General features: G+C 41.2%; 1 protein-coding gene across 2 annotated transcripts in view; it reads left to right on the top strand.

The window, feature by feature from the left end:
- The window catches only part of GCN1 (GCN1 activator of EIF2AK4), a 42188-nt gene extending 31953 nt beyond the window's left edge, over window positions 1–10235 (top strand). The window contains exons 48-58 of one of the 2 annotated variants that reach the window (XM_065646181.1): window positions 227–370; window positions 1342–1611; window positions 1912–2025; window positions 2541–2771; window positions 3365–3558; window positions 4162–4276; window positions 5430–5526; window positions 6353–6501; window positions 7085–7189; window positions 8736–8954; window positions 9544–10235. In XM_065646181.1, coding sequence (XP_065502253.1) covers window positions 227–370; window positions 1342–1611; window positions 1912–2025; window positions 2541–2771; window positions 3365–3558; window positions 4162–4276; window positions 5430–5526; window positions 6353–6501; window positions 7085–7189; window positions 8736–8954; window positions 9544–9669 — 1764 coding nt within the window. In that variant the 3' untranslated portion in view covers window positions 9670–10235. The remainder of the gene's footprint in view (window positions 1–226; window positions 371–1341; window positions 1612–1911; window positions 2026–2540; window positions 2772–3364; window positions 3559–4161; window positions 4277–5429; window positions 5527–6352; window positions 6502–7084; window positions 7190–8735; window positions 8955–9543) is intronic. The other variant, XM_065646180.1, reaches the window with a different exon arrangement.
- Window positions 10236–15266: the final 5031 nt, after the last annotated feature.

Genomic DNA, 15266 nt, shown 5'->3' on the forward strand with positions numbered 1-15266 from the left:
CTTCAGAACTGTGCTTTTTCCTCTGCTTGCTGCCAGTTTTCTTTGGACCATTATGCCAAGAGGAAGAGCATAGTTTGAAATTTTCTTCTGATTTTGTGCTCAAAATATTATCATTTGGGTTGTCATGTGTTTACATTTAGACATTTTTCATGGTGTGGATGAAGTGAGATTCCTCCTGAAAAAACTTTCTGCTTGTCTCATTTTTTGGGGCTTTTCTTTTTTTTAGCTGACTACTCCCCCAGTGAACACCCGTGTGCTGGCTTTCCTCTCGTCGGTGGCAGGGGACGCTCTGACACGGCACTTGGGTGTCATCCTGCCTGCTATGATGTCTGCACTGAAAGAGAAGCTGGGGACCAGCGAAGAGCAGTTGGCAAGTAGCACAGCTCAGCTCTTTGTTATGACAGGCTGCCTCAAGATAGAGCTCTGGGTTTGCTTCCCCGCACAGAACCCGTGTTCTCTAGAGTCCCAGATTGCATGTTTTAATTCAGTCCATTAGCTTCTTCAGGATGAGTCTTTTTGCCTGGTGGCATATTGTGAGTCGAAAAATGTATGCTTTCCAAATCTATTTGTATCCATATAAAAGTCTCTTTCGCCTGCAACAAGATATAATTCTCAGTTTACTTATTCTTGGAGGACTGCCAGAGTGTCTAGTTAACTTTGTATTTATTCTTGGTATAGAAGACCGAGAGATTAAAGGGCTGAAGGGAGGAAATCTCCTGTTTTGCGTGCAGCGCTGCTCCCGTACTGCTTTCCGAAACATCTGATATTTGGACTCCAGAGAACATCCTGGAGTTGTGATTGCGGATAGACATGTACATAAGTTGGTGAATCAGGAATGTGAGTGACAGAGTCCTGTTGCCTGTCTGCTGTAGATGCCCATTAGATGAGCTTCTAGCCCCAAGTCTACCTGGAGATCTCTAATGTACTCACAGACCGGCTTGTAATTAGTATTATGACGCACAGCATTAAATTATCCAAATCAAAAAACTGTTATCTGACAAGACTCACAGTCTCTCAGGGGTAAGATGGGGGAGACTGAGCTACTCTAATTTTTGTAAATTAGCCCTTCTGCAGCTGGAAAGCAACCTGCGCAGCAATCGGTTCCACAGTTTGGTCACTTGTTAGATTTTGAGAGCTGGTTATATACTTATCTCTGCTCCAGGACTGACTCGAGCCTTTAATGGTGATATGACCAGCTATTTAATGAGAAACAATTAGCAAGCAGGGTATGTTGTAGTATCTCTCCAAGACATAATGCTGTGGATAACATGGGGAAGCCAGGGGCTAAATTTGGCTTTGTTCTATTTGAGAGTTAATGTGAAGTTAATTTGGACTCTTTAGGAGATGGCAAACTGCCAGTCTGTAATCCTGTCTGTGGAAGATGACGCTGGACAAAGAATTATAACTGAAGATTTACTTGAAGCTACCCGCAGCCCTGAGCTGGGAATGAGACAGGCAGCAGCTGTCATGCTGAATATCTACTGCTCCAAGACAAAAGCAGACTACACTGGTCATCTGAGGAGCTTGGTTTCAGGCTTGATCCGTCTGTTTAATGACACCAACCCTGTAGTTTTGAATGAGAGCTGGGATGCGCTTAATTCCATCACCAAGGTGAGAGGCAGCTGAAAAAGGTTATAGTGGTAATGCCTGTCAAGGAGAAAATGGGGATAACTGGTAAAATACTACCTAAATTGAACCCGACGTTCTGATTGTAAACTACATTTGTATCTGCAAACGCTGCAAAGATTTGAGATTTCTAAGATGAGCTTGGCCTCAGCTTTGTGAGCCAGTAGCCAGGTCTTTGGAGGAGGCAGGAAACAGGCGCCTTCTCTTGACACACCTGAGAAGAATTCACAAAGAACAGCTGGTTGCCATGTTGCCTCATCTTTGTCTTCCCCGTCTCTCCTGCAGAAATTAGACGCTGCGAACCAGCTTGCTCTCATCGAGGACCTGCACAGGGATATCCGGACCGTAGGGAATGAGGCCAAAGGCGAACATGTGCCAGGATTCTGTATTCCTAAGAAGGTAAAGGGTCACAATGAGCGTGGATTTGTTCCAGCCAAAATACCCCAACTTTTGGGGGAACTGATCGATACAACTTTACAGCTATTAGAAGCAGTGACTGTCTGGGCATTCCAAACCTGTAGAGAGGCTTTTTGTAGGTCACTGCTACTGTTACCCTACAGAAGACTCCTTTTGTAACAAGATCTTTGACAATTCTGTTATGCACATAAGTCATGGTCGCTCGCTGCTTTCTGTGGGGGAGTAATGCTGGACTTCTGTGCCAAATTTCTCTGGTTTAAAAATTGCCTGAGCTGCCACCACTTTTCTCATAGCAACTGGCTTAGTAAGGCGTAGATGCATGAAATCAAACCAAATAAAAGTAGCTCTGTAAATGTGGAAGCAGGCAGCTGAAGGTCAACAGGAAATTGAGAGAAACTCTCCCAAGTTTGCGCATCTGGTGTATAACGGGAGCAAAAATAAGATACGCATTTTTCGCATCTTCGCGTCTAAGCTTTCTTATCCGATTTTCGTGACAGGGAGTGACTTCCATACTCCTGGTGCTGCGGGAAGGTGTTTTAACTGGTAATCCAGAGCAGAAGGAGGAGGCAGCAAAGGCCTTAGGGCTGGTTATTAAGCTTACTTCTGCCGAAGCTCTTAAACCATCTGTGGTGAGCATTACTGGGCCACTGATTCGGATCTTGGGAGATCGGTTCAGCTGGAATGTCAAGGTGGCTCTGCTTGAAACATTAAGCCTTCTTTTAGCTAAGGTAAGATTCAAAGTAATTGACTGCTATTGTGAATGTTTGCCATGGTAACCTTCAGAAATATTTGTTGCCTTTTGTGTAAACGCAGCTCGGCTGTCTGCTGGGGTGGATTTGATATTTCAGCATGGCACTGGTACTGGGTTGTATTCTCCCAGCAGCTCCTGGCCTACCAAAAAAGCCCCCAATGCTTGAATCACTGGGCTTCTTAGAAATATTGCTAAATGCCAATCCCGCTTTCAAGTGATTAAAAACTACCATGTAATTAGTCTCTCGTGTGTCCACCATCTTTATGAATTAAGTGCAAAGTGATCATTTATGTATCTTTGAGCTTTTATTTAGTGTACAAAAGGTTGTTCATGACAGTGTAAAATTTTGCAGCATGACCCCTGTATGTCAGTGTGCAGAAAATAAGATTTGAAAAAGTTAAAAGTCTTGTGGTAAAGTATTGTTTCATGTTTTTGCTATTTTAGCAGTGTGCTAGATCTGAGTAAGGGCTACTTGTGATACCAAACTGCTGTAGAAGAGGTCAGGCTTTGATTTTAACTACTGTTTCAGACCTGACTGCACCAGTTTCCCTTCTCTCCTCTCTGGTACAGGTTGAGATTGCCCTGAAACCATTCTTGCCCCAGTTGCAAACAACCTTCACCAAAGCCCTACAAGACTCAAACCGTGCTGTTCGCCTTAAAGCTGCTGATGCTCTCGGTAAACTCATCGTCATCCATGTCAAAGTGGATCCTCTCTTTACGGAGCTGCTGAATGGAATTCGTTCCAGTGATGACTCTGCCATCAGGTGAGCTGTGGGTGATACCTCGGGCCTTCCTGCTTACTAAGGATGGAAGAAAGGGCTTGGGTGAATGAACAAAACCCCCTTAATTCTGAGAGTAATATTTACTTATTAGTGGAACAGTGTTAACTGTTAATCAAGGGTTGTAAACCAAAGAATGTGGATGAAGTGATGTCCTGGGTCAGGAACGAAGCCGTGACAGTTTCTTGGGGAAGCATTGCTTCGCGTCGGCCTGGTTCTCCTACCCTGCACAACCCCCAGCAACCCACTGCAGCTTACTTTCAGATACAAGACTGTTTCAGTTGTTAATCTGACCTAAAGTAATGCAGAAGTTGTATCCTAAGTGCACAGATCCCTAAGAAATTAACTTCCTCATTGGAGAATTTTTTTTATATTTGAATAGTCAGAAAATATTTACATTGTAGGAGAGAGACAAAACATGGAAATGTTATCTATCATGGAGTTTTCAGCAGTGCAGAGAGTATCAGTCTCCTAAACTGTAAGGAATATTAGTGTAATTGCTGTATAATGAACTGTAACCAGTATCCAGAGCTCAGTTTCTTCTTTGGGGTGAGGCAGTGTCTGACTGTCCATTGTGATCACTTCCAGGGACACAATGCTGCAAGCCCTGCGGTTTGTAACACGAGGAGCTGGTGCAAAAGTAGATGCTGCCATTAGGAAGAACATCAGCATGGTGCTTCTGGGGATGCTGGGACACGATGAGGTATGGCTGCAGCCAGCTGCAAAGGATCCCTGCTGTGGACAGCCCTAAAGTGAAAATCTGAACTTTCTAACAGAATTATTTTCTAAAATAACTTCTGGGGAAAATTACTAATGACAGAGTGGAAAGAAACTTATATAAAGAAGCATGTGGTTGGGCATGACACACTAAACTGAATACGGTCTGTAAAATCGATCTTGTTGGTGCCTTGTAGTGTCTTAGCTGAGAGTCAGGTGCAAGAGTTAGAGATTTGTAGCCAATCACTGGTAACTCTGAAAATCTGTGAGTTTAATGTTTCCTTAGCAACCATATATGTGGGTTTGACCTGCAGCTCCTCACCAACATGTTTGAGGCAGCTCTGAAGTCAGGATTTTCTTTTTATCTTGGAGAAAACCTGCAATACTTTCACTATATGGACATACGTGCATTTGTAGGCTCTCACGTGGGTTTATCATTTAGTGTGAGACATTTTTCAGATAATGGCAGATTTTTTTCCAATGAGCAAGAAGCTCTTCATGTTTAACAGAGGGTCTTCTGTACGTGGCAGATAGCAACAGTATCATCTTTGAGACTAAATTTAATGACCTAGTAATTTCTTTGTTATGTTTTAATCTTTGCAACCTAGACATGCAACTGTTGGCATGCTGGAATAAAAAAAATTGAAAAATTCCCACTGGATAGTAAGTGTCAGGGTGAGGAGGAGTAGTGTTGGGGTGGTCACATAGGCCAGCCAAAGCACCAAAACCTGGCAGTTTTAAATGAAAAGTAGTGTGAGTTTATCACAGAGATAAGCTCATCTAGAGATGGCTGGAAGTAACACATACTGTCTAGACTGTGAACCTAAACTTCACTCTTAACGCATCTTTTAAAACATTCACTTTCATCTTTATGACTTTTCCATTTAACAAATCAAAATTTATATAAGATCTCCAACACTTCTCTGCTGGGTTTTTTTGACTATGGTTTTGGCTTTAAGTTCTGTTATGTACAAGAAACCTTAGGAACTGTGAGAAACCCACAGGTAATAGGAGTGAAAGGGTATCTACTAAAATGTTTCCTCCTATTTCATATCATCACCTGTCACTTGCTGCTCTTGTTCCTTGTCTCTGAGTATTGAGCTCAGTGGGTGTTACTCTTTTCTTCCTCTCCCCATTAGGATGCCACCCGCATGGCCTCAGCCGGCTGCTTGGCAGAGCTGTGCGCATTTCTGTCGGAAGAGGAGCTCAGCACTGTTCTCCACCAGCACTTACTGGGTAGGTGAAGCTGTTTACGGTGACTGGAATTGGTTCAGGCAAACCTGGTGACTAATTGTTTAGGTTCTTCCTCTTCATCTTAAACCCGCATCTCCACTCGAGATTTTCTTGTACTTTTCTTTGCTCGTGGCGGTTCATCTGTGCACCCCGGTACATAGTCAAGCGCAGGGTGGTGCTTGTAGTTTGGGGTTATTTGTTTTCACATCAGTTGATGGAAGTCCCAGCATGGCTGAGTGATCACTAGTGCTGACAGAGAGGATGGGAGGTAACAGGACGTTTAGGCAGGGTGGGCAGGAGGGGCCATTCCGCTTTTTTTGATGACACACTGATCTTAGGTTGGCTTATGCTAACAGTGGACCACATCTGCTGGCTTCAGAAGCTTCTGGAGAATTAACTAATTTGCCTCTAAGTTAGATTAAAGCATGAATTTTGTAGGAACTCAGAGTGGTTGGGAGTGCTATGGGATTATTCTCTATGGAATTAAAAAGGGAATCTGTTAGCTGCTTTCAAATTACAGATGACTTTTATATTTTTATTAGAGAGCCAAAGCTTGTGTAATTCCAGTGCCAAACTACTTCATCCACTAAGTGATGTGGGCTGGACAGGATTGAACAAGACAGTCACCTGTGTCTGGTTTCCATATCTGCTGAGGTGTCCCTGTCTGGTAGAGGTGTTGCATGTTAGTACTCTGTGGTTTTTTGGGAGGAGTAGAGGAAGCAAGGCATTGCTTTAGATGCTGATTATTATTTCGTTGTATGGAAGTGAACTGACAAATAGACTGACAAATGAAGAGGAATGGATATCTGTTCTTTTTTTCCACTTGCAGCAGATGTCTCTGGCATCGACTGGATGGTGAGGCACGGCCGAAGCCTGGCCCTCTCGGTAGCTGTCAGCGTTGCTCCTAGCAGGCTGTGTTCCCCCAAATACTACAACAGCGTCCAGGAGATGATCCTCAGCAATGCTACTGCCGACAGGGTGAGTGCTACACAAGAGTGTGCCAGTTCTGTTGGAAGCTCTTGTTGGGAGTAGTTTTAAAAGGTGTGCAGGTTTGCTGTGGTACCAGACAGAATAAAAATCCCCAAGTGCTGTCTGAAGATTCTCCCTTGGCTAGATGCAGTTTTAGAATGAAATTACATGACTGTTGTGATTCTTTTGAGTTCTGATCTCTGTGGAGATGAAGATTAAATAATCTTCAGGTGCAGAGTAGCTTTCATTGGAATTATGCTTCTGTTCCCCTATTAAAATTCTCATCCACGGGACAGGTTTACAGACAACAATATTTCATTTTAGGAGGAAGATTTTAAGTCTAGAGTTGAATGAGTAATTTGGTGTAGGGAACTTGCGGGCTCTGTGGGGCCTGCCACCTTATTCCATGCGGCTTGTAGTTCTCTTATTACCCAGTAACGTTAACTCAACATTATCTTGCTTTGCATGCTGCAGCTTTTAAAGATCTGTTTAGCCTTCCACAGCAGCTCACTAGTCAACGTGACTGTGGGCGCAGTTATACAGGCCGTTGAACTCTGCTGTATTAACACCAATTTTTATCTTTATGTTGAAGATTCCCATTGCAGTTAGTGGCATCAGAGGGATGGGCTTCCTTATGAAATACCACATGGAAGGAGGAGGGAACCTGCCTCCAAAGCTTTCCAGCCTCTTCATTAAGGTAAGACATTTTCCGAGAGCTACCTGGCGGTATTGTCCTGTCATCTGACTCTTTGTTGGATCTAACTCAAGGGGGGCTTTCTCTGTCAAATTTCTGTATGGTAACCAGCATGAAAACTGAAAGCTTGGTTGCTTTAGCTTGGGAAGCTCTAAATCCCCTGATGCTTGAAAATCTAGATAGATCTTCTTGTGGCAAAATACAGAATCACTTTATCAGCCCGCTTTGCAGCTGTGTATACAATACCACTACCCCTGCTGTAATATGGAAATTTGACTTTTGATCTTTCCTTGGTAAACTTAAATTTCGATTCTTAGGAATTTGTTTTTTCATTTGCAGTAACAAACAGCTGTTGGAGGAGGAGAGAAGAGGTGGGGGGGAGTTGTCAGTTTTTTAAGGTTGCTAAAGGTCAAAGGGCCTTTGTTAGAAATGTATCAAATACCAACTCTTACCTGGTTTTGCTGCAGGTCTCCTTGACTTCCACTTTTGTGGAAGGGAGTATATCCCAAAGACTGAGATAAAAGAGTATTGAAGTTAATGCTTTTTTCAACTGACATATATTTAAATATTCTACCTCACAAGTCCGTCCTTTCTTGGATGTTCTGGCTTTGTGTAGCGGTTTTGTTGTGTTTGTGGGTTTTTTGTGTGTGTGTGGTTTTGTTTGTGGGTTTGTTTGGTTTTGGTTTGGTTTTTGTTTTTTTCCTTCACCATAAAAGTATCCCTCATGGTAGACAGGATTTGAATTTTAAACATTAGAACCTCTGGATGTTTTTAACATTTTAGAAAAGACAGGGAGATAGGAGTAGTGCTAGAGCAGGAGACCTGCTTTTTCTTCTGGCTGTCATCTTTATTGTAAATAAAATGTGTTACATCTTCAGGCTTTACATTTATTTTCAATTTATTTAAAAAACTACCGAACATGTAGACTGACGTGATGCAGACCATCATTCTCCAAAGCAGACTTTTTGTTTGAAATCCTACGTTTATATATTAATTTCTATCATGGTATTGCATTAAAATCCAAGTATCACCATTGTCACAATACCTTTATCAAGTATTAATGCAGCTGACATTCAGATGTCAGCTTTCATGTTTTAAATATGTTGAGATTAAATAAAAAATACAAAGCTCTTTTTTTTAAATGTTAAAATTAAATCCACTGTTGAAATGCGCCTTATACGCCAACCAGAAACTGACCTGGCTGTTGCTGCTGATTGAGTGTATTTTAGAGGTGCTTTTGCTGCACTTAGTGGTCACTGTCATTCCCTGAGACAGTTGACAGAAGCCTATGACCCTGTCGCCAACCACATTTTTAGAAGTTTTCTTTTGAAAATGTGTCTTGTTTTCAAGGTTTGATCTTCTCTTACTGTTACACAGTTTAGTCAAACTTGTCGCTAACAAGTTTATCTCTTGTGTACCTGTGAGTTGAAAACTGTTTGCTTTTCTCGTTGTAGTTTAAAATACTTAAATTAGAAAAAAAATATTAACTACTGCTTTAAATGCCTGTCCTTGGTATATCTGCATTTAAGTCCATCTTTGTCTCCTTCAGTGTCTCCAGAACTCATCCAGTGACATAAAGCTAGTGGCAGAAAAGATGATCTGGTGGGCAAATAAAAACCATCTTCCCTCACTGGATCCTCCGACAATTAAACCAATTCTCAAAGCACTTCTGGACAACACAAAGGACAAAAACACCAGTGTGAGAGCCTACAGCGACCAAGCTATCGTCAACCTTCTTAAGATGAGAGCGGGTGAAGAAGTACTTGAGGTATGAGAGAGAACAATATGTGATCATTGGTAGAGGTGTGTCACGTTGCTCTGCGTGTGGTTCGGTGTTGTGCCAGGAGCCTCAGTCTGTTAGGAAATAGCCAGAGTGGGACGTTCCTGTTTGGATTTAAACCTGCATCAGTATTCTTGTGCTAAGCCTTGAAGAAATACGCGATACTGATACTGTACAACCCTACAGTGTGGTATTACTAAAATCAAGGTGTTTAACATAACTCCCATGTTTAACGTGGTAGCCTTGCTTTCAAAATGCCTTCAACCCTTACCATGCTGTAGTTCCTTAGCTGGGACTGTGACTTCAGTGCTTTTGTCACTTGTATAATCCCACCACAGCAGTAGAGCTGCTAGAGAGAGTATTTTGGGATGGACTACTTTGTACGGCCATTTCCAGACTGCTTTTCTAAGTCTTAGCTACTTTTGGATAGTTCCCATGTCTGGAATCATAAAACCAGATGAAGGATTTTGGTACGTTTGAAAGATTTTAGATAAATACAGCTTTTACGGGGCTTACATTCTTATTTTGAATGGTATGTTGTAAGGAATCGGTAATTGGCATTGTCTTCCTTCCACAGTCGGTTTCCAAGATTCTAGATGCTGCCAGCTTGGAGCTTCTCAACGAAAGCTGCAGGCGATCTCTGAGGAAGCTGGCGGCCCAGGCCGACTCGGAGGAACAGATCGATGACACTATACTCACGTGATAAGAAAACGCTGACCCGGCCACTGCATCAGCATTTCAACTCAAACACCTATTTTAAATGTTTTCATTTTTGAAAATGATAATTCTGACGGGATTTAATGAAAAGGACTCCCAGAGAGTATTTTAGTATCAAATATACCAGAATAGCCTTAATTAGACCCGCATTAGCTGAAAATTGAAAATTTGGTCCCCTTTTTGAAACAGATAATGTGCAAGAAACAGATATACTAATCAATACTCGTAAATTGTGGCCAATTGTGAGATGTGGCTAGAGCACATCAGGCTTAAACTCTGGTGACACCTATTTCCTTTCCCAGGTCTGTGCAAAAAGTCCAGTACTGAAGTATTGTCAGTCTTTTTTACAGACCCTGTGAAGCAGGAATAGAACTCAGTGATTAAAGTATATTGGTTTTGTGTACTGCTAACTTGCTGCTTGTGACGGTTCTGAAGAGTGAAAATCCCTGTAAAACGAAGTATTTAAAATAGCCTTAGAAGTCGCAAATGCGAAAGGGGGATTAAATGCAGTCTGTTTAAAGAAGGAACATTTAATAAAGGCTCTGACTTTGATCCCTTCTGGTGTAAACTGTTCTTTTTTCAAATTCATTTGTCAACAAGCTTACACTGTAATTTATTTTTTTGGACCTGCATTTTCTAGGGCATATGGTTTGTAGAGTGGGTAGCACTGTGATCTATAAAACTCTTTTGCAAAACTGAGACAAGCTAGGGCTTTAAAACCAAGCCAGACCTGACATTTAATGAAATTTGTAAGTAATTACTCCTATTAATTTCCAAAATATTTTTGACTACAGACAGCTTTTTAGTTATTCAACTTGTGAAAAGTCCTCTATTTTTATGTCTTCAAAGTCTTCTCAAGATACTTGGTATTTCCAACATACAGATTTTTTTTTTTTGTCAATGAGTTGCGCTGCTCAACAAAAGCAGTATTTTATATTATCTGGCCACATATACTTATTTTTGAAAAGTTTATTTTTATTTACTAATACCTTTTATGCCACTTGATGGAAATAGTGAAAATCTTGTTGCAGAATGCAAATTTTAGAAGGAAAAATGAGCTTTACATTCTATGTAGAGTAATAGTTAAGTAAGCCTTACCTATTTTATGAAACTACACAGAAGCTGGTTGCACCTGAGAAGCCAGAGCATTAAGATTTGTTGTTTCAAGTGGGCAGGTGGTGTCCAGGGTGGGAATCTTCCCTGCATATAAGTCTGGGTGGCTCAGACCATGAGGAGAGGAGGAGAACATGATGCTACACATTGTAAAATTTGAGAGTGTAACATGTAACCACATGGGAACACACATTGTTCTAGAACCAACTTGTCAATTGCCATGGCAGTAGCAGCAAAGAGTAAAACATTTTCTTTTCACCGGACTAATGCCTCAAATAGCAAGATGCGATCTCAAGGAGATACTTGGAGTGTTTGTGCTTTGTTCTGGTCAAAAGTACAAGAACATGTCAAAAAGTTCTTGATGTTATGTCTGCTCCCAAGCCTGTGGTACAGGCTCCTGGCAACGGAGATGTGTCGTAGGAGTCACTGGGATAGTGTTGGAAGGGACTTGGGAAAGTCAGCTCGTTACCCCTTACCTTAGATAGGCTCAGCTCCAGCTGGACCATTCCTAACTGATTTCCGTATCATTGTTTTTTTGTAGCATTGTACAATGGACATTCCATAGCCTCTCGATGGCATCTATTTCATTATATAAACTTTTCAGACTGTCAGAGCTCACCTCATGTCTTAAAAAAAAAATAAAATCTTCCTTGCTGCTATTTGAGTCCCTTTGCTGCTTGTCCTATTCCTACAGGCATTGAAAATAGCTATTTTTTTGCAGCAACTGTATTGTCACTTCAGTGTTCTCAGTCCTGGATGAAACAATTTTAGATTTTCTGAGTCTTTTTTTTTCCATATATTTTTGTGTTTTCTCAACTTATACTGCTGCCCTCTGTATTTGTTCCATTCTGATTCATATTTGCCTCATGGTGTCCACTGCTGGACCAGGTTTTCTAGGGGAGATATGATTTTCCAAGCCCTACATAACACACTTGTCTATCCCAACACAGGGTCTGGGTGTTCTTTTTTGCAACAGCACGGTCTTGTTGACACATTTAGTTTATGATCAGCTGTGAAGCCAAGCTACAAAATTACTCTTTGGGTATTTATTTCCAACCTTGGATTTATGCAGTTGGCTATTTCTACAAAACTGCAGTATTTTCCAGTTGGTCTTACTGAAATTGAATTCTACTTATTTCATAACATCTACCTGCATTCTGAAGGTGGTTTTTAATTCTGATTTTGCCTTCTAAAATACTTGCCAATCTGTCCTGCTTTCTATTCTCTACGGATTAGAAAGTGTGTTCTCTATCCCTGCATGCAGATAATTAATGAAAATCCTGAGCAGCACCAGTCCTGGGGTAATGCATTGTAGAAAGCCACTTGCTGCATATTGTTTGCCAGTGAGCTGTAACTAACTACAGAAAGTTGAAAACTTCCAAGTACTGTTGGTGGATATCCCTTGGAATCACTTAATCTAGTCTGAGTGTTACGCTTCTCGCACTGCTGTGTAAAATTCAAAGCCTATGCCGCTAAAATATTTAGGTTTAGACATCAAAAGTTTTATCATTTGTTTCTCTTTCATGCCCCCTCCCTCATCTTTTAGGTGGGAATAACTTGTTTTAGTATCCTGAGAACTGGTCAGTAATTCCAGAGTGTTTCTTTCTTCCCTGCCTCTATAGAACAAAACCGTATTTGCTTTCTTCCAGGGTCCTAAATCTCAGTTCTTACCTACAAGATCTCAAGCATGATTGCTAGTAGTCTAATTCAGCTGTATTTGATTTATTTTCATTTGAATCTTAAAACTATATATTTTGCACTGAGTTGGTAATAATCAAAGTGTGAAAACTCAACTAAATGCTGCTAAGGATTTGTCAGTCTCAGGTCATCAGGATTAGTTTCACCTGTAGTGAATTAGCTGTGTTTTGGGATAACCAAGGAACAGCAGTTAAACCATGCCATGCAAAAAATCTGTGCACTGAAACATTTAACAAGATTTTCTGACATTCAAAAACTACTAAATAGGTGGTAAAAAGAGGAGTGGTTGTATTGGCATCACTCACTTCATCACTGCAGCCGAGAAGGAAGAAAAAAAATTGCTGTTTGATCATGGACACCTTGGCGTACCTATTTTATCTCCGGTTCTAACTGCTGCTCCACATAAACCTGTGAAAGAAAATTACAGTTAGATAGAAACCTTTTAAATTAACTTGTTTATTTTATTTTGATGATTTGTATTTCCATCTTATGTGGCAGTGAGTGGAAAAACTCATTCATCTTTCCAAACAGCAGCTGAATTGCTGCACTCAGTTTAGTTGTTTCTCAGAGGGAGGAGTAAAAGGCAGGAGCTCACTTGCGCTTATTGAGAACATGCTGATTTTTCAATTAGAGCATAACACTGAATTCAGATTTTGATAGCTACTTTTCACTAAACTATTTATACACTGCAATATAATAAAATACCCATAATTTTTGCCACAACATGAGATCTGATAAATTGATTGTGCCGACTTCGAGACTAAAGAATTATTTTTTTTCTCATTTCAAATGTCTTAAAAATACCAGTTGTCAGTAAAAGATAATCTTTTCCCCACAACTGACTGTAATAGCGTCTTTGAACTGTCAAGCAACTGTCTCTGAGTGACAGCTCAATTGGGTGTATTTCAAGAAGATCAAAAAATAATTTATGAGAGATATTTAAACTTACAAGGCGCTAAAAATTTCAATGAAAATGAGACAAATGTGAAAGTATAAAATATTCAAATATTTTGATTTTTTTTCATAGATAAGTCACAGTTTGTACTGTCCATTTTATTAGATAACGGCACGTTGTCTCACGCTTTTCACATGATGAGGTTTCATGAGTATAAAAATAAAGGTATAAAGTCGCTGTCATTTTGGGTTTGAGCTGGTGGTTTGTATGCTGGATTCAAGGGATCTCCCCACAGCCACGTAGCTCCCTCAGTTACCCCGATGCTCAGGGCACGTGTTGGGTTACACAATGGGCTGCCCAAGTGCTTTACTGGGTAGGTGACACGCGGGGTGGGGGGGGAGTTGCTTTAGCACTAAGCTAGGTTTGGGGTGCTGCAAACCGCTTTCCAGCAGGGTTTCTGTAAGCATGAGGCTGTAAAATGACACACGTTCACATCTGGTAACACTCCAGCCTTTAACACTGCAGCTCCTCAGTTAGCAACGTCATATGGATGACGCAAAATGAGCTATAGGGTGTGGTGTTTTAAATCCATAGTGAATGCACGATGGAGATCATCTCGGTGGATTTCAGATGTGTGAGACTGGACAGGGGTGAGCTTTAAAGGCTTCAATGCTTCTTGAAGACTGAGATTAAGGAAGGTTTATAACTACAACCACCAATGTTAGCCATACTGTTGATCAGAAATATTTAGGAGATGCAATTGTTATGTGCTAAAAAAATAATCTTCAATCCAAACATGCTATTTTAGCCATCTTTTCCAGAAGAACCGCATACAAATATGAAAAATATAACTGTGGAACCCATACCACAATATCCTATGGAGAAGACATTGGAAATTAGAATTGGTTAGAGACAATTGCCTTAAAAAACGATTCTTATTCCTCTTAACTAAACCCTATTGTATAAATCCAGAGAGAAGAGTCTATAGCTTTCCAGTCAATGTCAAGCTCTACTCATATGAGAGACAAATGCATGTTAGTATTTGTGTCAATGAATTCTAAACTTGTGGTTAAAATTTTTAAAAAAATCAATTAATCATGTCAATATTTTGGTTTGAGTCTATGTGAAACCAAAATTACTTTTAAGATACAAGCAATACCTAGTATGTTGCCTTTTGTTACTGTTTCATGTATTATTATTGAGAACCTTAGTTACTGGGAAAAGAAGTAATCCTAAGTAATTGACTTATTCTAGACCAAAACACTGCATTGTTTGATCTAAGGAGCTGAATTACCAGTAAGAACATACATTTTTGTAGGAAAAATAATCAAAGAGAAAACCAGCGCTGTTCTTGCGTGGTGTCTCCACCTGGAAGTGATCACAGTCACAGTCTGTGCGGTATGTGTGTAAGTGACAGAAGAATCACTCAGGCTGTGTGTTAGACAATTGTGGGAGTGCCATTTGAAATCCTGTGTCTCTGGGCTGTGGATGGCTCAGGCACAGCTGCCCGTGTGTGAAACCAATGCTCTTCCTGAGCCATATCCATGCACACCTCTGCATTAAAACCCCAGGAATCTAATTCCAGCCTGGCCTGAACTGCCCGGCCTGCCCGGCACACCCACCCATTTCACAGGACTTTGCTGTGGGACTGTGCTTTCCTCACCTGCCCGCCGGGCCCTGACGGGAACTGTTCCTGCCGCTGTGCACCTGCTGCTTTGGTGCACAGGCGTCTCGCTGAAGCAGCGTTAAGGCGCCCTCAGGCCTTCGGTGCTTTCCCGAGGCAGGCCTCCCCTCCTGCCGCATCCATGGGCCTCACACGAGGGCCTCCGGGAGCTGAGGTGGGCCACGCCGCCGAGGTGGGCCGGCACGGGAGGAAG

This window comes from Caloenas nicobarica, chromosome 16 (genome assembly GCF_036013445.1).
Source record: "Caloenas nicobarica isolate bCalNic1 chromosome 16, bCalNic1.hap1, whole genome shotgun sequence".
Taxonomy (NCBI): Eukaryota; Metazoa; Chordata; class Aves; order Columbiformes; family Columbidae; genus Caloenas; species Caloenas nicobarica.